This window comes from Salvia splendens, chromosome 9, assembly GCF_004379255.2.
Source record: "Salvia splendens isolate huo1 chromosome 9, SspV2, whole genome shotgun sequence".
In the NCBI taxonomy this organism is placed as follows: Eukaryota; Viridiplantae; Streptophyta; class Magnoliopsida; order Lamiales; family Lamiaceae; genus Salvia; species Salvia splendens.
Genome location: NC_056040.1, coordinates 8,129,289 through 8,153,361, shown reverse-complemented (window position 1 = coordinate 8,153,361; position 24,073 = coordinate 8,129,289). Strand labels below are relative to the sequence as shown.

The 24,073-nt window shown below is 36.6% G+C and overlaps 4 protein-coding genes and 1 pseudogene across 6 annotated transcripts; 1 reads left to right on the top strand and 4 right to left on the bottom strand.

Annotated features, from left to right (window-relative positions):
* The first annotated feature begins 2,893 nt into the window (after nucleotides 1–2,893).
* On the top strand, nucleotides 2,894–4,765 carry LOC121749661 (rhodanese-like domain-containing protein 14, chloroplastic). Its single transcript, XM_042144246.1, has 6 exons — nucleotides 2,894–3,200; nucleotides 3,284–3,330; nucleotides 3,746–3,838; nucleotides 3,953–4,091; nucleotides 4,226–4,328; nucleotides 4,515–4,765. Exons 1-6 carry the CDS (start codon nucleotides 3,005–3,007, stop codon nucleotides 4,627–4,629), a joined length of 693 nt encoding a protein of 230 aa, XP_042000180.1. The 5' UTR covers nucleotides 2,894–3,004; the 3' UTR covers nucleotides 4,630–4,765.
* Nucleotides 4,766–5,317: 552 nt separating this feature from the next.
* Nucleotides 5,318–8,088, bottom strand: LOC121749659 (annotated as a pseudogene).
* Nucleotides 8,089–9,638: 1,550 nt separating this feature from the next.
* Nucleotides 9,639–11,485, bottom strand: LOC121749657 (AAA-ATPase At3g28580-like). The gene has a single exon (XM_042144244.1). The coding sequence runs from the start codon at nucleotides 11,388–11,390 to the stop codon at nucleotides 9,855–9,857; it is 1,536 nt and encodes a 511-aa protein (XP_042000178.1). The 5' UTR covers nucleotides 11,391–11,485; the 3' UTR covers nucleotides 9,639–9,854.
* Nucleotides 11,486–14,547: 3,062 nt separating this feature from the next.
* Nucleotides 14,548–18,692, bottom strand: LOC121748589 (vacuolar protein sorting-associated protein 26B-like). 2 transcript variants are annotated; one of them, XM_042143044.1, is made up of 12 exons: nucleotides 18,534–18,692; nucleotides 18,263–18,335; nucleotides 18,095–18,169; nucleotides 17,691–17,765; nucleotides 17,534–17,606; nucleotides 17,236–17,280; nucleotides 16,949–17,060; nucleotides 16,481–16,547; nucleotides 16,081–16,125; nucleotides 15,809–15,864; nucleotides 15,387–15,562; nucleotides 14,548–15,045 (listed from the first exon to the last, which is right to left on the bottom strand). In XM_042143044.1, exons 2-12 carry the CDS (start codon nucleotides 18,263–18,265, stop codon nucleotides 14,870–14,872), a joined length of 903 nt encoding a protein of 300 aa, XP_041998978.1. In that variant the 5' UTR covers nucleotides 18,266–18,335; nucleotides 18,534–18,692; the 3' UTR covers nucleotides 14,548–14,869. The 2 variants fall into 2 exon arrangements, with proteins under 2 accessions (XP_041998978.1, XP_041998979.1); XM_042143045.1 differs by having other exon boundaries at nucleotides 18,263–18,360; nucleotides 18,534–18,656.
* A 1,587-nt stretch (nucleotides 18,693–20,279) lies between these two features.
* Nucleotides 20,280–23,692, bottom strand: LOC121749054 (outer mitochondrial transmembrane helix translocase-like). Of its 2 annotated transcripts, XM_042143672.1 has the most exons (6): nucleotides 23,365–23,691; nucleotides 22,538–22,838; nucleotides 21,676–21,834; nucleotides 21,167–21,462; nucleotides 20,773–20,913; nucleotides 20,280–20,581 (listed from the first exon to the last, which is right to left on the bottom strand). In XM_042143672.1, exons 1-6 carry the CDS (start codon nucleotides 23,563–23,565, stop codon nucleotides 20,576–20,578), a joined length of 1,104 nt encoding a protein of 367 aa, XP_041999606.1. In that variant the 5' UTR covers nucleotides 23,566–23,691; the 3' UTR covers nucleotides 20,280–20,575. The 2 variants fall into 2 exon arrangements, with proteins under 2 accessions (XP_041999606.1, XP_041999605.1); XM_042143671.1 differs by lacking the exon at nucleotides 20,280–20,581 and having other exon boundaries at nucleotides 20,746–20,913; nucleotides 23,365–23,692.
* Nucleotides 23,693–24,073: the final 381 nt, after the last annotated feature.

The window sequence follows — 24,073 nt, the reverse complement described above, 5'->3', positions numbered from 1 at the left end:
TGGAAGCAAAGGCGGTGTACCTTAAATCCACCTCCTGCCACTCTCGACCACCAACGAGTCCCTCCTCTGCCACACCCACCAAATCGCCCCCAATTCTTCCTTCCTCCCCATGCCCTCCTGGTCCACCTCGCCCCTCCTCCCTTACACGGCACCGAACCTGTCACTCACAACCCCAACAACAACGCCCAAAACTTGCCCGGAGTCCCTGCAATTTCGCCCTCTTCAACTCCCACACCAGCCCCTCGCCTCCATGGACGCCCGCTCTTACCCTCTACCGCACCACCTGCGTCTGCGCCCTCGCCTCGTCTTATCCATCGAGAGAGGACGCCGAGATTCTCGTCATGGTCAACGCCGGTGAGGGAGTGCGACGAGAAGACGGTGAGTGTGAACTCAATTTTCTGACGACACAACGCACTTCATCCAAGAAGAGGAAGGCACTAGAATCCCCCTTTACGTCGCCGCCTCTCACTCTGATCTCAGTTCGCGCCGTCGCTAGCTCCGATTTTCGGTTGGTCAAAGTGTGGCCTCGCCGGGGCTGTCGCCGCCTTCCATCCCTCTCTCCTCCGTTGCTTATTTCCAAATTAAAGGAGAATTGGTCTCCCCAATTTAAATCTCCCCAAACAGAGAACCCAATTTCTCCTTCTATCTTCAATTTTTCTGTCTCGATGTCGTTTCTAAGATAATCTATTTAGTTTTTTTATTTGTAGTTCTTGTCTTTCTGATTTAGATGTTCAAGCATTTAAGAAAAAAGTTTGGAAGAAACATTAATGATTAAGTATTAAGACTTTGAACTAAAAAAGAAGGCGCTGCCATGATTAAGAGAGAGAGAATTAGACATTTAGAAAAAAAAATTCTAATCTAAATTCTAATCCAGTCAAAATAATTTAAATAGCAGTTAACGGTGCTGTCCAAAAAGGATTAAATCCAGCCCATTTTCAATTGTGAAAGGCCAAATAATTCAAAAGATAATATTCTTGACCAAAATCATAAAATCGTCATATGTTTAGGAGCACTTTTGGCCTTTACTTAAAAAAAAATACTCCTTATATTTTTCCCTAGTAGTACTAGTGTACTACCCTTTACTAGAAACTAGAATTGATGAAAAATGTGAGAAATATTTTAACCTGGTCTAATTGTTACTGAAGTCATATATTCAATTTTATTTATAATTATTATAGTTATCTACTCCAAAAATTAGCCTCCAAAAAGAGAACATGGTTTCAGGCTGCCTTCATCACTCCGACTCCTATTTGGCTACATGCATGTAGCATGAATTGAAGTCAATTGATTGTAGTGGCAATAAATAATGTCCCATGCAAAATGGCATGGATTTCTGTATCATGACAAAAATTAGAGATCTAGGAACTAATAATTCCATCCAGTTGTATTGCCTTCAATAAGACCGACACTATTTTATAACGTTTCGGATGCCTATGGTTTTAAATTTAAGTAAATATATATCTATGTAACTATGTTATATGTACCTTTAACATTCTTCGCAAATACATCAAATTTAACACTCATCCAACTAATAAAAACGCACGTCAAAACACGGTAGTTTATTTATTAAAAAGAAAATTTAATAATTCCTCCGTCCCCAAAAAATTAATGAACTTGTAAATGACACGAGTTTAATTGATTGGTAAAGTAAAAGAAAGATAAGAAAAAGTGAGAGAGAGAAAAAGACAGTGGATTGGGAAGTCCAAATTATAAATAATATATAAGATTATTACTTGTTGAAAAACTTTCCTTTGTCTAATTTTGAAGGACGGTTCCAAATAGTAAAACTAATCTATTTTTTGAAGACGAAGACAATATAAAACTCTGCTAAGTCCTAACCATGTGCGATATGCAAGGATCATGGTTATCTACCACTATGCATGACAAAGTTCATTCAGCTTCACAAAAAAAAAATCATTAGTGATATGTTATCCCTCAATTTAGTCAAAAGGTTCAAGCCGGCAGATTGTAGCACGTGACTTGTTTTTCATACTATAGGACACGGCATTAAATACAAATATATGTACTATAGGGTGACGTTAAAATAAAAATAATTTCAAATTTGAACGCAGAACTTTTAACAGTACATATTAAAATTATCAACACAAAGACACAACTTTATCAATAAAACAAGTAAATTCAAATAGCAATAGTCTTGTGTTAATATACTTATAACTTTGTGTGGCTAATTTTAACATATAAAATTGAAAAAAAGTTATGGATTATGGATTGAAAATTAATTAGCATTTGATCACAACTACGTCGGAGTATATATATTCATAAACGTAATTCATAAATTTGATAATTTTTTGAAAACTATGAAATAATTAAAACGTCAACAATGCTCAGAAATGATCTGTAGCATATATGATATCACTCCTTTATATGGATCCACATAGTATATAATAACACATACACAAATGGTGCTTGCGTGTGTGTAGGGTGCTGCAAATATTTGTTTTAATATTCAGATATTGTTTCAAAATCATTTAATAGTCAAATGCTTTAAGTTTAAAGTTAGATATACACTAAACACAAATTTTTTTTTATGTAGTACGAGTATTAATGATAAATTTGTAACACGCACTGTATTAAATAATTAAACTGAGAACATGTTGATCTATCTCAAACTCAATCATACCTAATTGGTTTCACAAGTACAGTATAGCATGATAGAGAGAGAGCTGAGAGAGAGGGAATGGTGACTTATTATCCTAAAGCAGGAAAACAACAAATGATAAGAGATGTAGGAAATCCCAAGTAGAAGGAAATCTTCTCACTACCACCACAAATTCAGATTGGGAAAGCACTAAAATATCTAACATTTCCAATTTATTGGCCCACCTATTTCCTCCATTTCAATTGTTGCAGGCATTTAAATATAGAAAATCAAGAATCAAATCATTAAATAGACCACTCTAATATCAACCAGAGAAATAGACATCATCTAAATCTTAGGAAAGCAAATCACAGCACCAATATCATCAAGTTTTGGGGTAGGAAAATGGTTGCTGCATTTACTTCCATTAGCCCACACCCACTATCTTCGTCTCTACATCACAAGTTTCAACCTTCTCTTCTAGCCTATAGTTTGAGCTCTACCACTGAATCTACTAATTTATCCAACACAGGGAGAAACTTAAGCACCTGTGTACCCTTGAGAATTCAAAACGCAGCAACCAAGCCGGCAAAGTCGCCAGGTATGTTTATGTAGATCAATCGTCGAAAGTGTATGAAAATGAATGATAGTATATCTGAATGTTTCAATTTTTGGATGAATCAGCTGAAGAAGACTGGAAGATAAAACGGCAAGTTCTACTCGAGAAAAAGGTAAACGGTGATACATGTGCATGCAATAGCAAAAAATTCATGATATCAATGAATGAACATAACTGTCATGCTACATCACAGAATTAGGATAAAAGTTGAGGCCTCAAATTCATTAAGTTTAATAGAGCTTTACCATGTATCGGTGATCCCATTTCCAAACCTGCGAACTGAAACAGTTGCATATCGACTGTCTATTGAAGCTCAATCTGCGTTGAGAATAGACGACAATTTCAATAACATGGAAAGCCTCATGTATGTTATAGTAATACTAAACCATCTAGTATTATTTACAAGTGGAAACTCTTTCACAGTAAATTCAAAATTAGAGTCAGTAGCAGGGAAGTATAAATTTATTAGTGAAAGCAATGCAGGCTGCTTAGTGTGAAGTGGACAGGGATAACTAGAACTGATGCAGGTAAGAAGTGTTGACGTAAAGGAAGCATTGAGACTTCAAAAAGAGAACAACTTCGTCATTCTTGATGTACGTCCAGAGGCAGAGTTCAAGGAGGTAAATAGACAGTAGGCCAAACATGTAGTACTTATTTAAGAGGTCTAAAGTTGAGCAGATTTTTGTCCCAATTTGAACTTTCTGGTGTCATTCTCTAATCGTTTCTCGGTTTAGGCTCATCCAGCAGGTGCTATTAATGTGCAAATATACAGGCTTATAAAGGAATGGACTGCATGGGACATTGCTAGGAGGGCTGCATTTGCATTCTTCGGCATCTTCCAAGGAACAGAAGAGAACCCTGAGTTTATACAAAGTAAGATCTGTAGGATATTGTATTCCTCTACCCTGCTTCTACTAAATACTATCTATCTATCTATGGGTGCCTATTTTTTGCTTTTTCTCGCCAACCACAAAATCGTTTACTAAGCCTACAACTTGCACAATCAGGTGTAGAGTCAAAACTACCTAAGGATGCTAAGATTATAGTGGCTTGTTCAGCTGGAGGAACAACAAGGCCAACGCAAAATCTTCCAGAAGGACAGCAGTCTAGGTAAATGCATAATTAACGCATAGCTAAGGTTTTGCTGTCCTAAGTCCTAACCCAAACAGCACCTGTTTTGAACTTTGATATATAACCACAAACACCCCCAAAAAATTTACATCAAAATATATGCGTTCTTCCAAGGTAAATAACAGAAATAAGATGATATAATTTGCTTCATAACACTTACTGCAGGTCATTTATAGCTGCTTACTTGCTGGTGCTGAATGGCTTTAAGAATGTTTATCACTTGGATGGAGGAATCTACAAATGGTTTAAAGAAGACCTGCCATTAGAATCTGAAGAGTGAAATTCGGCAATAGGGATGCTTTTGAATAACCCTGAGTGTAGATTTAATGAACAGTAAACCGTTTCCTTAACAGAATTGCTGCAAATATGTAAATGGTTTCGGAAATCAATTGCCTGCACTTTTCTATGTTCTAAAAGACTCCTTATGCTCACATGAAACTATACATCAGCACCCATCACTATTATAAATAATACAAATGTTGCATTAGAAAAAGGAAACTAGAAGTTATCGCAGGAACTCATGAACATGAAACAACACTGTATCATATTTGAAACTTCTCTGTGTTCATTAATCAACTCTGCTTAGTGCAGTAGATATGACGACATGTTGGACAGCAACAAGTAATATCTAATTTGAGTGGCTTCACTTGTCAGTATTTCTTACTTATTTTCCTCCCAAATTTTAAGGAAAACAATGGTCTCACGTGAATATGAAGTTAACTGTGACAGCTCAACCCACTATAAAATACTAACATAACGTAAGAAGAAAATAATACAAGTGCATATGTCAAGCTCACTCATATTTGCCTCAAAATTGCTTGGTTGATTAGAGGGTCACTTTACAAGAAGCAAAAGCTGAGAACATATTGCTCAGATTAAAGTTATTCAGGCTTCCCTCTCACGAAGTACCATCTTTTATCAATCCTCACCATGTCCAATTTATAAACCCCAACACAGAAAAATATATATTGAAAGAGCTTGATTTTGATATACACTATATTAGCTAATGGAAGAAAACAAGCAGAAGTTTGGGAGAAATTTTTCTTACAGTCTTCATTCATGTAAAGTGCCTGAGTGCAGTTGGGAGGGGAAACTAACTTTCGTATTACATCCCAATAAATCAATGTGACAATTCTTCCAAGACAAATTCCTAAGTTGAGTTGAATTCTCTATCATGCTAGCATCAAAGATGTTCTTGCCATTGCTAGAGCACCATCATAAGTTCTATTTCCTCCAATAAATCCACTTATATGCACAAAGGTGCAGCAACTAATTCCTGAAACTTGTGAAAGTTCATCATCATTCAAGCCCCTCCAAGAAGCTGGGAGAGGTTTGCGACTATCAAATTATCAGGTCCAACTGCCACAGCTTGCAAGCGCCACTTTTAGCTCCTGTCATCCTGAAAATTGCACAGGGAGAATCATCAATTAGTAAATAGTTAAACAGCAAAAGTTATTATGAAACCTCAGCTTTCTTACTCTACAATATAAAATAGTAGATGCTTTCTATGTATCTGTTTATGCCATGGGAGAATTTATCTATGGGACTTGTGTAAAAGAAGGGAGAGAAAAGGCATGCAGACCACTACGTTCACATTTATGTTCACATCCAGAGAGAAAGATGATGAGAGGTTTAAGGAGTACCGCATAGACAACATATTTAATGCTAGGAGTGATCTTCAGTTCCTACTCAAGTTAAAAAATGTGAAGCTTCCACTGCCAAAACATTATATTCATCAGTTATGATTATATTCTCCATTATCAAACAACTTACCCACTAACAGAAGTTCAGGAAGAGACTTAAAGGGAAGGGCCTTGCAGAAAAAAATGTGGGACAGTATCACAAACTTTTGCGTAAAGTCCATTGCAACTTACAGGTACTGAATTCGTTAGCATAATGATTTCACCACTTGAATCTATACTTTTCCTGGCCAAGAGACTATTCATGACAACCGATCGAGCTGGCAACCATGATTTAGCATGAAAATTGATACACTGGGAAAGATGTGTAGAATATTCAGTTGCAGGTATAATATCTTGCCAAACATCATTAAAATTACTAGGATCCATAAAATACGGAATTTCCAAAGTAGAACCTCTAGGAACTCATTGCCAGCTACTTTCATTGCTTGTTGAAAGGATTCATCCTCTTCTGCAAGGGATTGATTTGGACATATCCAGTCAGGATTTAGTCTTTCCACTCTTGATGACAAGCTTGTATTATTTACAAACCTCGGAAGCTGAGTAGTGTTGTATTGACTGATTCCATTGTCTACAGCATCAACAGCCTGCTTATGCAAGGTGAGTATAACTCGTAAAAGTACAAGACGTTAAAAAACCATATTTCCAATCACCACCAGCACTCATGTAAAATATTTCAGGGACCATTCTATGTTTATCGAAAAGCATCAGCTAAGAACCTCTTCTAACACAACAGACACACTTTTGAGCAATATAGTATACTAAATGAAGTACATTACAATAAATAGAAAACTTTATGATCTTAGGGTGTTCAAAATAACTAAGATGAGGCTTCAATTTGTTCAATAGTTTGATATGCTTACTCCACTACATGAGCCATGTAATATAATGGTTCTGAATCAACACCTACAAGCAAACGTAAACGTACAAGTATGCAAATCATGTAGTACCTCTATAAAGTTCTTGTAGACTGTAAGAAATAAGCGATGCACATCAGGATGGTCTGAGTCCAACTGAACCTCTTTCGCAATTATTTCTTTTCCATAATGCTGGGATGAGAAAGGAATCAAGACTATCGTAAATAGAATAGTAACGGATATTTTGCTTGAGAATAAAATACTTAATGAAAGTACAAGTTCACAGACCAAACAAGCTGTGGATATGAAAATCAACTGAATAAGAACACACAAATTCAAGAGTTATTCGAATGGAAACACAAAGGCAATGCTTCTCATATACTATCACTAGTATTCGTATCAATGCATAACAACGAATTTCGAAAACTAGTCAACTATATCACACAACGAATAGTTCTAAAGTCAAAAGTAAAACATTTCCACCATATGCATTTAAACAAACATAATCCCACTGACTCAATTCAATCGTGAAATTCATCCCAGCTAAAGTGAACCATCAATTTCAGAAACTCCAGACGCGATTGATTATCATAAATGAACGATAAGGAGTAAAAAATTCCAAATATTCTTTCAGGCATTTAAGACAACACCTTATAGACAAGGCCAGCACTGCTGAGCTTAGTCACATATCCGCAACCAAAAACCTCCTCAAAACCTTTCTGATGGTGATCGTATCGGTCGCTGCTCGGATCGTAAACTCCTCCAACATCCAGCACTGCGTCGAGCTTTTCCAAAACCTACAAGCAAAGTGTTAAGCCATGCAGTTTCCACCAAATTAAACGCGGCAGCAATTAGAAGGAAACGAAGCGCACGGATTTTCTCCTTACCAGGGGATCACGAGAGCGAACGATGTCGGCGTCGTAGAATTTGGCGGTGCGACGGATCATGAAGCAGCCGAGCGCTTCATCGCAGTGGAATTTGCCGTCGTGTGTGCCGACTCTCTTAGGAGCGGCGGACGACGAGAGGGTGCGCCACCCGCAGCTAAGGATACGGTTAGAAACTGCGGCGAAAGCTCGCCGTTGTATCGCGCCGGCGAATGAACTGGAGAAAATATTCATCATAGGCTTGTCGATGATGCTGTGAGCTCAGACCGTCGCGGGTTCTATTGTTCTTTCAAATGTAAAATATTTTCATTTTTATCCCTTATAAACTCTCTATTTGCAATTACTCAAAACTAGGAGTACCTTTTTTTTATTAGAGCGATTTAAAAAATGTGTAAAATGACAAATTTTAGTCAGGTTATAAACCTTAGAAAATAACCGAGTATATAATTTTTACATTTATTTTTAATTGTTCGTAATCTGAAAATTATGTATTGATGATAAATTCTTCCTCCGAAAAAAATCCAATTTTTCTATTATAGAATGTCTAAAAAAAATAGTTTCATTTATAAATATGAAAAATTTATTTCTCTCATACTTTATCCCCTTTTCTAATCTTGCTTATACTTTATCCATTTTTCTTTATAATTCTTATATTTTATTTATGTTTTCTTCTTCTCTATTACATTATGAATTCCTTATTAGAATTCGTATCATCCATAAATGAAACTCCTCAGTATTTTTTATACACTGGAAGGAGTGAAAAATACTAATGTAGAAAAAATATTCAAACTCTTAATCTAATACACCAGTCAACTAATGTTTTTAATTTTGCGCATCCACCTGACGTCACTAAATTCAAACACATACTACTAGGACGTGTTTGGTTTATTGATTACCTCCGGTTAGAGAAAAGTAATTTTACCGGAACAATGTATTTCAAGTGTTTGGTTTGCAAAATATCCTAAAGTGCAGCCCGTGTTATTAATCTATGGCCTGTCTCGAACCGTGAGATTTCCACTGTTTAGGCAGGCTAGAGATGTATCTCCCACCTCCCCGTGCGATGATAGAGCAGGTTAGTGGAGGTAAAATTTCTCCCTCCCATTATTATCCCTCTCTCTCTACTTCTCTCTCTTCTCTCTACTTCCTCTATCCTCTCGGCTCTCATCTCCTATAAAATCTGAGCCATTTTTTTTCAAAATTCTTTTCTTTGTAAGATTGTTCTTGGATTGGAGTGATTTTCCAGAGATTTCAATTGGATCAATGTTTGAGGCGATGATGGTAACTAAACATGATCCGAGCCTCTTTCTTTTCAATATTTTATTTTGATTTGCATGTCTTCAATCCATATATCTTTTGTAAAGAAAAATTATGTTACTTTATTTTATAAATTTTGATGTGTTGTGTATCTTGTCTGCAAAAAAAATATGTTCTTCAATGCAGTTCGTCATTAGTTTGTGTTGAATTCTTCAAATTTTGGTGTTGGGTTTTGTTGCTTTTTAATTGTTTTTATTCGTCATAGTAAAATTAATTGTTCTTGCTCAAAACTTTTGGTGTTGGGTTCGTAGTTTGCAAGCTGTTCCTTTTTTCTCAAAAATTATGGATTCAATGATTTTGTCATATGGTTCATCTTCACAATTTCATTGATTTTCACATCAAATATGGACCGTTTGATTATTAACATAAGTTTTCTTTAATCAATGATAAATATGATTAAACTTGATAAAATTAACTACTATATTCTTAAATAATAAACAAATTAATTACTGATTTAGTTAATAATCCAGAAATATGCATGGTAATCTTTAAATAAGTTTTTTTTCTGTAAGGATATTTCTGTAATTTCTTATCTTACCTATAAAACAAATTTGTGAAATATCTTAATCAACCAAACAACATTATAAAAATTCTATCTTGACGTTGTCTTACTGGTGGCGAAAAACTAGTATCTTCGAATAACTATCTTATATATCCTATGAATGAAACCAAACGACTCCCTAACAAACATGTGTACAACAAAAAACTAAACATCCTAATTTTTTTGCTTTTCTTTTTGTTGCATAATAACTACGCACCATTTAATATGACCACGCCATCTCTGCTGCTGCTGGCCTGCTCGTTCTCTGCAACGCCATTTTCTTTCTTCTTCTTCTCCTCCTCCTCTTCTTCTTCCGCTAATTTCTGAGCCATGAGCTTCTCTTCCTCCTCCACTTTAACCAACGCCTCCACCAATCTCATCAAACACCCCTCCTTATCCTCACCCTTCACTTTAGGCATCAAATTCTCCGCCACATCCGCCGGCGTCATCTTCGTCTCCCCCAACAGCTCCCTAATCCTCCCAAACAAATCATGCTCCTCCAAATCCAAATAATTCTTCGCCAAAACCCTAAATGCCTCATATCCACAGTAAGACAGCTCAATGTGCTGATCCATCCGCCCTCTCCGAATCAGCGCCGGATCCAGCTTCTCCACGTAGTTCGTCGTGAACACGATGATCCTCTCCCCTCCGCACGCCGACCACAGCCCGTCTATAAAATTCAGCAGCCCCGAAAGCGTCACCTCGCTCTCCTTCTTCTCCTTCCCCATCATCATCATCTTCTTCATTGGATCCTTCTCCTCCTCTTCCTTCTTCTCATCCTTTTCCTTCTTCTCTCTCTGCCCCGTCACCACCAGCGAGCAATCGATGTCCTCGATCACGATAATCGATTTACTGGAGGTGTCAATCAGGAGCCTCCTCAGCTCAGTATTGTCCTTCACCGCCGTTAGCTCCAGATCATACACGTCGTATTGTAACAGATTCGCCATGGCGGCGATCATGGTGGACTTCCCCGTCCCGGGCGGGCCGTAGAGGAGATAACCTCTCTTCCACGCCTTCCCCACTGATTTATAGTAATCCTTCGATTCTGAGAAGTTGGTTAAATCATCGATTATTCCTTTCTTTTTTTCGGGATCCATAGCTAGGGTTTGGAATGTGGCAGGGTGGTCAAACACCACCTCACTCCACAATCTCCTCCGCAGGAAGTGGGAGCCACCGCCGCCTTCGTTTTCCCTACTATTAGTAAATAGCTTCCTCTTCCTCTCCCTAACGGCGATCTCCTTCCCTTGCTCAAGCACGTGCTTTAAATAGCGGTCGCAGACTGCGGCGCGGTGGCGGATGTGGAAGGTGAGGGAGAAGAATCGCTTATCGGCCTCCTGGGGCCCGAACGTGATGGTCTGACTGGACGGCTGGGTCTCGCCGGAGGACCACCAGAGCTTGATATTTTCAAAGACGTCGGCGACCTCCTCGCTGGAGTTGGAGGCCATGGCGAGGACCACGGCATCCGTGTCGGGGGCGACAGAGGCTTGGAGGTGCTTGGCCTGGGCGGAGGAGAGGGTGTTGAGGTAGCGCTTGATGGAGGCGTAGGAGGAGCTGCGCTGGAAGTCGTCGTCGGCTTCGTATTCGGGGAAGGTGATGGTAATGTAAGGGTAGAAGAAGTTGAGGAGCTTTTTGGAGTAGTGTTTGATGGGAGTGGTGATTTCGTGAGGGAAGAAGTTTTGGAGCATGGTGTAGGCGAGCATTAGCCCTCCGATTGCTGACCATAGTTTAGTTAGCATTTCTGTCATGGGAGATGGACGGTGATACTGTGTTATCACATTGGTATGGGTATATATATAGACATGTTGGTCTGAAAATTGAACAAGTAATCGATGTTATGGTTATTTGTTTATTAGAGAAAGAAAAAATAATAGTCTAAATGATGACGTTGAGACCTGGCCCAAAAGGTATATGGTTTTGCTTGTGCATTTGGTTTGTCTAAAAGTCTAAATTATAATGTGATAGGAACTCTGTCCATTGGTCATGGAATTTACTAATGTTGTGTTATGTTACCAAACAACAGAGACAACGGAGAATGAAGTCGAACCGGGACGAGAATCGAAGAGTCGGGCTTTGAGCAAACAGAAGCCGTTGTGGGCCAAGATCCATGTGTGTTAAGGGAGGTTTAACTGTTTGATGTCAAATTATGTCCCGGATAGTAACAAATATCTAAACCCTGTACTCCCCATGTCTACGATTAAATGACCCGTTTAGCCATTTTGTCATGTCAACAATTAAATAATTCATTTATTTTTTTCATTTTTAATAAATTGATCACATATTCCACTAACTCATTACTCTTACATTCTACTCCTATTATAAAATTACTCCATATATCCCACAATAAGAGTCATATTTTGTCATTTCGGCTATCCCACAATAAGAGTCATATTTCACTTTTACCATAAATGGTAAGTAGTTTTCACATTTCATCAACCTATTCCACTCATATTTTGTTATAAACAAATACTTCCTCCGTCCCCAAAAAGTATGAACTTTGAGTTCGGCACGGTTTTAATGCATTATTGATAAAGTAAGAGAGAGATATATAGAGAAAGTTTTTAAGTATAATTAGTGGAGAGTGGTCTCACCTCATTGGAGAGAAGAGAGTTTCCAAAATTGAAAGTTCATAGACGGACGAAAAAAAGAAATAGTGCATACTCTTTAGGGACGGAGGGAGTATATATATATAAGTGGGACCCATATTCTACTAACTTATTCAACTGACTTTTCTTTACATTTCTTTAAACTCGTGTCATAACTAAATAGGACTTTTATTCCGGGACAGAGGGAGTATTTAAAAATATGTCTCATATTCCATAACTTTTCTCCATCCAATTTCCTTAAGAAAGTTAAATAATTACTTAAAACTTTAGCTGAATCAAAACGAGTCATTTAATCATAGATGGAGGGAGTAACATGTTCATAAAATTGTAACTAATGGACCGTTTTATAATTTTATTAAAAGAGTTATTCTTATTGCTGTCCGATGACCAAGACTTTTATTTCCATCCTAAAATTGTAACTAATGGACCGTTTTATAATTTTATTAAAAGAGTTATTCTTATTGCTGTCCGATGACCAAGACTTTTATTTCCATCCTAAAATTGTAACTAATTGACCGTTTTATAATTTTATTAAAAGAGTTATTCTTATTGCTGTCCGATGACCAAGACTTTTATTTCCATCCTAAAATTGTAACTAATGGACCGTTTTATAATTTTATTAAAAGAGTTATTCTTATTGCTGTCCGATGACCAAGACTTTTATTTCCATCCTCTCTTTGTATATATGTTAAATTTGATCCTTTGTTAGGTGAAAGGTTGGCAAAATATATTTTCATATTGATAAGCATGCCAATCAATATTATGAACCGTTCTGGTTTCATTTTTTGACCGTGCGTGAGTCGCGTGACGTCCAAGGCTTCATCAGTTTAATATTATTAATTTGATTACAAGCAACAGTTAACAATATATTTTGAATTAGTTGACATATAGAATAGAATAAAAAGTAGACTAAGATGGTGGGGTGATTTAATTGTAAAGGTCTTATTTAATGTACATATTATATTGAATGACTACGAAAGATAGTGACCACATTATTACTATATTGAATGACAACAAAAAGATATTGACCAAGGAATTTGAGGAAGACGATCATGTGTCTTGTGAGAAGGTCGAGGGGGAAGACGATTTTTTCTCCTTCTAGTATTAATTGATCGAGTCCTACTTTTTCTTAGATATCTTGAATTAAAGAGATTATTTCTCCATATGCCAGAAATTAAATGTTTTTATATTTTATTATTTTCTCAATTTAATCTATTTTATTAATTTTCTCTATTCGACTCGCAAAACATCACTTGCTTAAATTAGTACTCCATATCCCAAAAAGACACCCATCAAACGCCACTTAAATTATGTCCTAAAAAGAAACCCATTACTTATCGTATGATGGAGGAGTTGTATTCGCAATATAACATAAATGGATGTGGGCATCGACCCACTTTTATTCATTTTTTACTCTCTGCTATTTGACAATAGCACAACACCCACATCCATGCTCTTCCACAAGAAAATGTTCAAGGGTCCCACCATTCTATTATTCAATTTAAATAAAAAAAATTCCACAATATTAAAATGCATTAAAAATGCCCAAAATACTATTACTAATTATTAAAAAAATTAAAAATTACATAATTAAAATCCTAAAAATTAAAAACTATATAATTAAAATCCTAAATTAAAAATTAAAAATCGTTGATATCCATTTTTGAATTTAGAGAGGGTTTGAGTGAGAGCGGAAGATGTAGATGAGCTGTATGAAAAGATGGATGATGAATGTGTGTATTTATAGATGATTTTGGGATTAAATTTTTAAAAAAAAATCAAAAAATTCAAAAAAACGGCAATAAAACAACTATATTTTTGGGAATCCAAAAATATTTTTTTAAAATTTTGGTATTATTTTTTATTTTAAAAAACGTCCCACGTCGCCCTGCTCAGCGGCACGGACGTGTTTGATGCATCGAGCAGAGTCGTGCAGTCAACAAGAGCACAACGGCGGACAGGGGCATGCCGTGCCGATGGCACGGACGGCGTCCTTCCCTACAAGCACCGATGCAGATGCTCTTAAATTTCTTGAAAATACGTATCTCATGTTTTGAATTTGTGGAAATTAATCCACCAAATAATAACTTAGCTACATAAATATTTTCCGTAACTATGTTAAAGCAAGATAAGGACCCCTATCTCGCTTTAACTGTGTATTTGTCTATATGCTACGCAATTCAGCCTATTTTACTAGGCCCGGGATATGCCCTCCAAAAGCCCATCGCTCCAAACTCAAACTCGACATACACAGTTACACTGTACATTGTAGTAAGTACAACTTATAAACACGAAAAGATGGCCAAATATGAAGTTGTTATTATTCAGATCAAACCACACAAGAATTAAACATGAAAATGACACAAGATTCAACCGACCCTGGGGAGTACAAGAGCCTGTTTACTGTCAAACAATGTTACCTAATTGTATCAAACTTACCAAAAATATAAATGTGGACATCCAGGACACATACTTTTCCCTTTGTACAGTATGTATGTGTTATGTATAATAGAAGGGTGTACAACAACAAGACACAGTTCTTACTTTTGTGTCAAACGTCTAAAATCAAGAGACCCTGGGGTGGAAGTAATTCCACATCAATACCTGATTAACTTAAATCACTATGTTTCCCCAATGCGGTATATTGCAATCTCCTGTTGCTTGAAATACCGACGGTCCTCTTCATCAACAAGTACAAGGTTTAAGTAGTACTTTACGCTAAATTTGTTGTTGATGTTCCGACAAGTGGGAGTCAGCTCATATGGGCTGAGGAACAATCTAATTGGAATTGATTCACCTGCAAACCAAGTGCTTGTTGAGTATATCATCTCATCAATTAAGTAAAACAGCTATTAGTAATTGACTAAGATAAATAAATAAGCAGTTTTGCACCTAATTACTAATAATGAAGTTGAATCAACTAAGGTGAGCTGAAGAAAGTTAAATAAAGTGAGTTGAATTAAATAAAAACTTCCTTAGAAGACAAACAAGAAGAACACAGTCGAAATGAAGAGGTAAAAGGGAAATAACAAAATTCCGGAGGAGGAAAATTTAATTCAGTCAAATAAAGAAAGCACTTGCATCTAGCTTAACCGCTAGTTCATGCAAGCAACAGATAAAGGTTAGCCGTCAGCATACCTCTGACAGGAGCACCATCCATCAGTTCAAACTTTGCAAGAGTCTCGGTCTCAACATGGGTGTTGGACCCTGACCCTGTTGATTCCCGTCGCCTAATCTCCAGATCCATATTTTTTATTTTGATTCTTACGAGAAGAAAGTATATTTTGCCTATAATAACATCTTTCAGATGATACCTGGATAAATCAGCATTCACGTTCAATATGAGCATCACAATCAACCTCTAATGAGCTTCAAGATTTGAGAATTTTTTTTTACAAATTCTAAGTAACAAAACCACTCAAATAAGGTCTTTTTAATGATCCAAAGTTGCAATAATCATATAATACTTCACCTACTTGACCTAAGAGACAGCAAGAAGTGCAATTCAGTTTTGTCTCAAATGGACTGGTAAAGTGGAGCTGAGAGTTAGCATTGCATACTTGCTCTTATTGTACTCGAACTCGATATGAAGGCAGTCCTCAATTCCAACTTCCATCTACAATAAATGGAAAGTAAAGACAACGATTATAGGCTTACTCCTGTTGAATGGGTGGGACGGTGAGCATTTTACATTCAATAGCTTTATCGCATACTAATACAGTACTACTACTTATTATACTGCATCACAAACACTCTCAGTGGTGTTTTCATGCACAAAGTTTCCCGGCCATAAACTTCAGACTATTGTAAAACTCAGAGCATATAAAAATACCTTGATGCTGTGGTTGATTGATGGAGGAGGGGTATAATTCCAGACCTAAATATCAGAAAAGTAGACAGTACTTGAGTACGACAAGTATAACAACTGTGGCCACAAAGCATTAGAAAGATTCATCCAGTTAGCATAAAAAGTAATCAGAGCTTATACAAATGAAGCAAAGACATAAAAGTTTCTTATACCCACAGAGCAATACCAATTGAAATTCACTTCTAAGAGTGCATGAATTTTCTATTAAGTCACAGTTTTACCAACTAGGCTAAATAATTCATGGCAATTACTGCAACAGTGCCATACTGCCAACTCATTACAATTAGTATCTTGATCATATATGGTTTCTGAGTATGGTAAACAAATTAAGAGTATAAGTGCAAACAAGAAGATGCTACGTTACCACAAAGTCTTGAAAGTGTGTAATGCTTCCACCATAACCCCGGCTTATTGTTACTTTTAGGACATACCTGAAACATGCACAAAGATTTGATGAAGTTGGCCAACCAATTTGGCAAATGACACTGAAAAAAACACGAGTTACAGCGGTGGCAAATCAAGCAAAACTGTAACTGAAAGGATGCAATTTCTCAGCTTTCAGTGCACCTAAAAATATACAGACCTGTCAGGCCATTTTAATGCAAAAAGAATATGGGAGCTTTCCATAACTTCAAACAACTAACTAAGATCCTAAGCTGTCATTGACACAACTTCAACAAATCTAACCACAGAAATACTAATGGCTAGTCTGACCAATATCCAAGTACATTTTCGACATTGCTAAAATGTAGCAAAACAGAATGCATAGTCCATGTCAAAGTTTAAGAAGAAATAAATGCACTACATTGAAAAAAAGAGATGTGTAACTAACCTAAGCCGCACATTTACCCCATTGTATGTCTCATATGGCATTTCCACGGTAGAAAATTCAAATTGAAATGTTTTCCTTTCATATATTTCTCCCGGAACATCCAGCTCACGAACTATATAAACAGAGTGAGAATTTCTGTAAGAGGATGATGTTTTAAACTGATATATTGAGCTAATGGGCCAATTTTCTTCAGTATATGTTAAAATGATCAGAAAGGCAGAAAGTGTAGAACACACTTAGTTTGTTATGTAGCTTCCATAAAATACAAAATCCACTAAAATACTCACCCAAAGATGTAAAGTCATAGAAGTTTCCTTTGTCGAAATACATTTCTGCAAACAAAAAAAGGTGTTAAGAAGAAGGTTGTTGGACAATAAGTCAACTAGTTATCATTTTTCAATCTTTTAGTAACCCTTCATGATATTTGTACATTTTGGGTACCTAAAAAGAGACTTCACAGTTTTGGTTTAAGATTTAGTGCGGACAGCAGAAAACAAAGAAAAACACATATCTAGAACACACATTAAGGAGTGAACTACATGTACAAGCTCTGAATTACATCCAGGATGCCAAGCAGAAACATACCTATCTGGCCAAGAAGCTCAACTTTGATTCCGTTGTGTTCCACCTTCTTCCCTGAAACTGGTTCAACAGTAATCTAAAAAGAAGACAAATGAATAAAAATCAACTCAGAAGCAACAGTAACGTGGGAGTTAAGTTGGCATCAATGAAGATACCTTACCGTGCCAGTTATATTATCTTGACTGTGAAAGAGTGGAACTGTTGTTGCTTGACCATTATCCTTCTTAATTGGGATCTACAGTTAAAATAATATGAATGCTAGTAATCAACTACATAGGAATGTTAGAAATTAACAATGCAAACTCAATATTAACAGAAACTGTCGGATCAACAACTATCAATTAACAAATGCATCAAAAAATAATCATAGAGCATTAATATTTCATGGAAAACAAAATAAATGCATACATCACAGAATAAGAGCATGTATGAGTTCAACATTCGAGTTTTAATCCTCAATCAGAATAGGTAACTCAAGGCATTGTACTCCGAACAACTTACATGAGAAATTCAACTGCAGATGAGTATTTTAATTTCAAATCAGGAACAATTAGAAAATGATACCTGCTTACGGTTTTTTCCATCTGAGAATGTAACTGAAATGTGGCATGCTGGTTTGAAAGCTCCAACAATAAAATTCTGAAAACCATTAACCCAGCGGACAGATAAACAACAGTAGGGCAGAAAGGAATCAAATAATCAGTACTGCTAAAGCAGGAACAACGACTTTACCATTGCTAAAATTCAACCCTTGTTCAATCCAAATCCCTGATCAACAATCTACTGGCAGTTCAAGCTACGGAAACTGCACGCAGATAATTAGGGCAGATCTAACCATATAAAATAAAAAACGAGTACTTCATAAGCTTAAATGCAATATACTAAGTCAATTAACAGGTAAAAGCGTAAAACTGACGCACTCAAAACCCTAAAACTGATCATTTCTTTTTAGTTTCAAATTGAGAAGATAATCTATATGAGAAATGGAGGATCAATAACTTACTGAAGAGGATTATGTCAACAATCGGAGAGTATGACTGTGTGATGTCTACGAGAAATGCGAGCTGAGAGAGAGTGGGAAATGTTTTTCTTCTGTCAAAAACGCCAAACGCCAACTAAGCGAGTCTCTATATTAGACTTTGTTTGGATGGTGGGTATTATTATGCTAGGAGAAACAGGAAATAGACCTTGTTGGCAAATACAAAACCCAAACATTCCCCTAAATATAAGTACAGTACATAGGAGTACTATTTAAATTCAGGAAATGGGGAAAAGCGAATATCCATGTACTTAATAAAAAAAGCAAAAATACGTCGCGAAGAAGGTTCTCGTCGAAGTTGGAAGACAAAGTAGTTCGATAGTTGCTATTAATCAATTAACTAAGGAAGCAAAACCCGGGGGATGGTGTTGAAAACGTGAGAAATTTGAAGAGCTTTAAGATTTTCATTTTTTAAGTCTTTTGGCTTTTCACTTCTAGGATAACCTTCAAAATGTTTATGAGGTTCCTTAATGCCAAAACCTCTCATATGGTCACTCCTATCCTATAAATAGGTGTGGATTTGAGAGATGGAAAACACACCAACAAATCATTATCTCTTCTCTCTAGCTCTCAAGCATTCTAGTTCGCATCATTAGGAGCATTGCACTGCTCGGTTCTCGCCTCCAATTCAAGTTCGCCAGAGCCTACTAGTTTGAGGTGCTTCAACTCGGTAGGAGGAAAGTCGTTTCATCTTTGGGGACGTTGCGTCAATCCGTGAGCACTAGCTGGGGCGTATCTCGTCTTGCGGAGAGAGGGATACCTCGACTCGACTTAAAGAAGACTATAGTTTGCATCTTGTTCCTTTTATTGTATTTACTTCGTTTTATTTACCTTCTAGTTTGTTGTTCTTTTGCAATAGCAAGAGTTTGCCCGTGTAAAGGCTGCAATATTTCCAACAGATGGTATGTAGTGAAAAAAGTTCTCGTCAAAGTTGGAAGACGACAATTGCTAACAATATATAGTGAAGTAGTGAACAAAGAACATAAGTGAACGATATAACTGTCGCGTCATAAAATCAGTCACAACTCAAAAAGCTAAATAAGTAGTTATATTGGAATTTTTTGGCCTTTATGACCCGGAAAAGGGATTAGTCGACCCATCCAATCGACGTGGATGACTTGATCTGTTATCGACTTTAATCTTTAAGTGCATTTATATTATACTATAAAAATAATATTTAGTTTTGTCTAGCATTTATTATAATAATGCACATGAATACAGCTAGCTTAAGTAAGTACTATTTTTCTTAAATGCTCCTTTTTAGATAGTATAAGATTTTGTGTAGTGTTATTTTATTCTCTCTTTTTTATTATGTGGAAATCGAGCAAAGTACAAATGTATAAAATATTTTATTATCTAGATATGAGTCATTTTTATTAAGAAAAAAAAATAGATTATCTTCATTGGACGTAAAGACTAAAGAGTATAGAAAAACACCCATGGACAATTAAATCTGAAGAATAACTTCAACAATCCCGGTTCAAAATAATAAGTAAAATTTTGGAGGGGAAATAATGTTTACCCTCATGTTCATACTAGCATTTTTTCATTCAAATCACTCTCATTTAAATTGCTTCTTTCAGGTATTATTGAAATTGTCAATAATATTGTTATATTGCAAAGTTATTTACCAGCTAGATAGTAGTATATGCTAAATCAACAAAAAATAATTTGGAGCAGGCTCAAGCATATAGACTGAGCCTGAAGTAATAAAGAGAAGAAAGAATGAGGATAGCATTAATGTCCCACAGGATTAACATTTTATCTCACAAAATAATTGGAGCATTAGTACAAATTGGAATATAAAATGGTAAAGCAGTTTCCGGCATCGGTGAACAACCGGCCCAACCAGAATAAGCCAGTTCCCTAATCCTCCACCGCACAATACACACCACATGCCATGGGAAACTGGCAAATTTCCATAAAATACTCGACTTTAGCTGGTTAGGGGTTACGGAGGCAAAGCCTGTCTGATGGCGCAAAGATAACTCATTTCTGGCGTTCAACTAATCCTGGAAGTAGAGACATAATACTACCAGTAGGTTAGAAACATAATACTATAAATCATATTGGATGTGTTCATTAAGTTGATATAATGATAAGAAATCAAGATAGATTGTATTAATAAAGATCTTGCTTGACTATTTGAATGCTCAAGATTGGGAAAGAAGAAATTCTATAGCTCACTAATGGCATTTTGTACCTGATAGTCACCGGATCCTCTCTGCCATGGCCATCCTGATGATTGTGGGCTTAACATGCTGAATTCGCTTGCTGCAACGGTTGTTCTTGTTGTGGTAGCTAGAACGCTCTCCAAATCCAGTTGGGACAATGGTCTAGGACCCTGACATTATGGCACAAAACATGAAATAAGTTGAATATTGATTCTAAATAATATCTTGCCAAAAAGATAAGATACCCTCATGATATTGTTTACTTAAACTAGATGATCAATCAACTTCATCTAAAACGTCATTATCCTATATCTTTAGCAACATTCACCAATAGTGTAGTTGCACGGGCAACAAATGTATTTTGGCTGAAGGCGAGCAAAGCACAACAAAGGCGTGTATTAACAAAGAGAAAGGAATACTGACCCTAGAAGAATTTCCATTTTTCTCGTCATTGAGTAGGTCCCTAATTGGATAGTAGGCAGCCTTTTTGCAAAGCTCAAGAAGATCCGAACCTGTGCATCCATCACAGAGACTGGCAATGTGATCATAATCGATACCATCTTCAACATTCTCATCCTTCAATATCACCTTCAATACTGCAACTCTCTCCTTAAGATTAGGTCTCCCAACTTCGAATGACTGTGGAAAGCGCCTAAGAATTGCTTCATCAAGTTCGGATGGACGATTGGTCGCAGCAAGAACCATCACCTGAGCATGTTCTACACGAAGACAATCGAGCGAATTCAACCGTTAGACCTTCTCAAGTACAACAATTTGACTACATTCGCCTCATTGTAACTATTATATCACCTTGACTGCAAACCATCACTTAAGGGCGAGAAAAACACAAACCAGGGTGCAGGAAAGATCCACCTCAAGAGAAATAAACATGGTAAAAATTTATCCTGCAGGGATTCTAAAAGAATACGTACGGTCCGTGGTGAACCCATCCCACAAAGCCATAAATTCAGTCTTCATGTTAATTAAAGCTTCATGGTCTGAACTCTTGCGCTGACCCAAAAAACTATCCACTTCGTCAATGAATATAATAGCTGGCTGAATTTTGTATGCCAAGGTGAATATAGCAGTCACTGCAGAGAAATATAGTTAGGATATTTTTAGCAAAGAAAAAGATAAAGCTCATTAAAAATTTATAGCAAATCCAAAGTTTCTACAACCAAAACTTATCAGCATTGGACATTCAAGTCAATTGTAGCCTATTCTTGGAATCATATAAACAAAAGCATCCAAAAGATACAGCAAAATGAAGAATGTCAAAACATCCACTGCTCGCTCCTTACTCAATGAGCAAAGATGAACTCTCAAAGCCATATGTCATGTACCCATAATCTTGGAGGCCAAATATTGATTGGGTCTGATAAAAGAAATTCATATGGCTTTAAACCCTCCAATTCCTGGATTCGAGTGATAAAAGATAGCACTACACTTTTATCTCACTGAACACTGTAATTTCCAGTTTGGCATATTTTGATACTTCACAAATTTAGTAAATGATTTCTAGGATTACTAGTTCTGCTCACTTTAAATTCCACTAATAATAAGAGAAGTTGGCCAATTGTCATCTTCCTGTAAATTTGCATCAGACAGGAGCACACCCTGGCATTACATTCTGTTTATATTAGCTCTCATTAAATTTTTCTAAGGTGTTAACTTTCAATTGCAAAGAGGAAGCAACAAAAGCAGCGGAAAGCATTCCACCTCAAAATTAACAATAAAATGAACATGTAACAGGAACAAATACCTTTTAAGAGGTGAAATAACAATATACATTACCCAGTTTTTGCGCATCCCCAAACCATTTGCTCATCAAGTTCGATATTCTCACATTAATGAAAACAGCTCCTGATTCTTTTGCAATTGCTTTGGCGAGCATTGTCTTCCCAGTACCAGGCGGTCCATATAGCAAGACACCTTTTTGAGGAGAAAGAAGCTTCCCATGAGAAAAAAGGTTGGGTCTTCTTAAGGGAAGAATAACTAATTCATTTAATGCTTCCTTAATAGAATCCAATCCTCCAACAGAGTCAAAAGTGACGTCGATATCATCGGGGTTCACAACATCACAGGCTATTACATCCTAGAAAAAAGAAAAAAGATCGAAACTGATGACAGTAAGCATTACATATCATTTCTAGCTGGCATGTAAACTGAATGGTCCAAAACTTTAAACACATAAAAGAGAAGAGTGTCTCAGAGCTCATCACTTAAAAATTGTTTCTTTGACTTCATTCAAACCCCAATCTAGAATTGAATCCATTCAATACTACACTGCTTTTCCACAAAAGTACCATACTAGTATTTCTCTACTTGGTAAACATAGTCATTACCAAAATGGCAAATTGAGTATAACATTTTTACACAAAGAAGTAGGAGTATTGTAATTGTAAACTGCAACAAACTCAACAGGAAACAACTAGTGTGAAATTTGAACTGGCTTAGTCATTAAACAAGGCTTTCCAAAATCACGAAGCATGCCACAATTAGACCTAAAAAATCAATACACGCAAACGCATAGCTAGAGATACCAGCCACGACACATCTACAAAATACAATTCAAATATAACCACAGAAATAAAGACGCATAGTGAGAGAGAAGCCGTAACCTCGTAGGAATTGGTTTCAATGAGAGGGCGCCCTAGACGCCTGGCAATTTCCTTTTTATGGTCCATAGCTTTCTTCGCAGCGTCGCGATTAGGGTCCAAACTCCGAAGCCCCATGAACAGCACCAAACAGCTCAGAGCTGCGCTCGCCGCGTAAAGAAGCAATTCTTGCACGAACCTCGTCTCCGACGAACCGCCCTTCATTCCACCTGAACAATTCTCGGAGAAGAATAAAATCAAAATTCTTGGTTTATTTTTGGAGAATGGAATTTGAAGAGGAAAATTGTATACGAGGGAAGATCGCGAATAGCAGATAATCGCTCAAATTACTGAAGTACCCCCACTCGAGAATTTCTGATTTAACGACGGTAACTGTGGCGTTGAAATGTAATCATACTATTTGACTAACTAAAATAGTGATTGTATATAATTTTAATATTAAATTTAGCATTTAATATGGATTTTGATCCACATGCACGTTCCACCGCAAGGTGCGTGCGTCTACTAAGACCATCCACAATAAGAATAGCCCAGCAATAGTCCAGCCATAGCCTAGCCACTGCCATATTATCAGCACTCAAAATCCTTCTGCCACATCATCAAAACAAACAAATAGCCCAGCAATAGCCCAGTCATAGCCTAACCACATAATATCCACATCACTATTAACAAATATATACAAAATGAAATAATTAACAATCACACAATATAC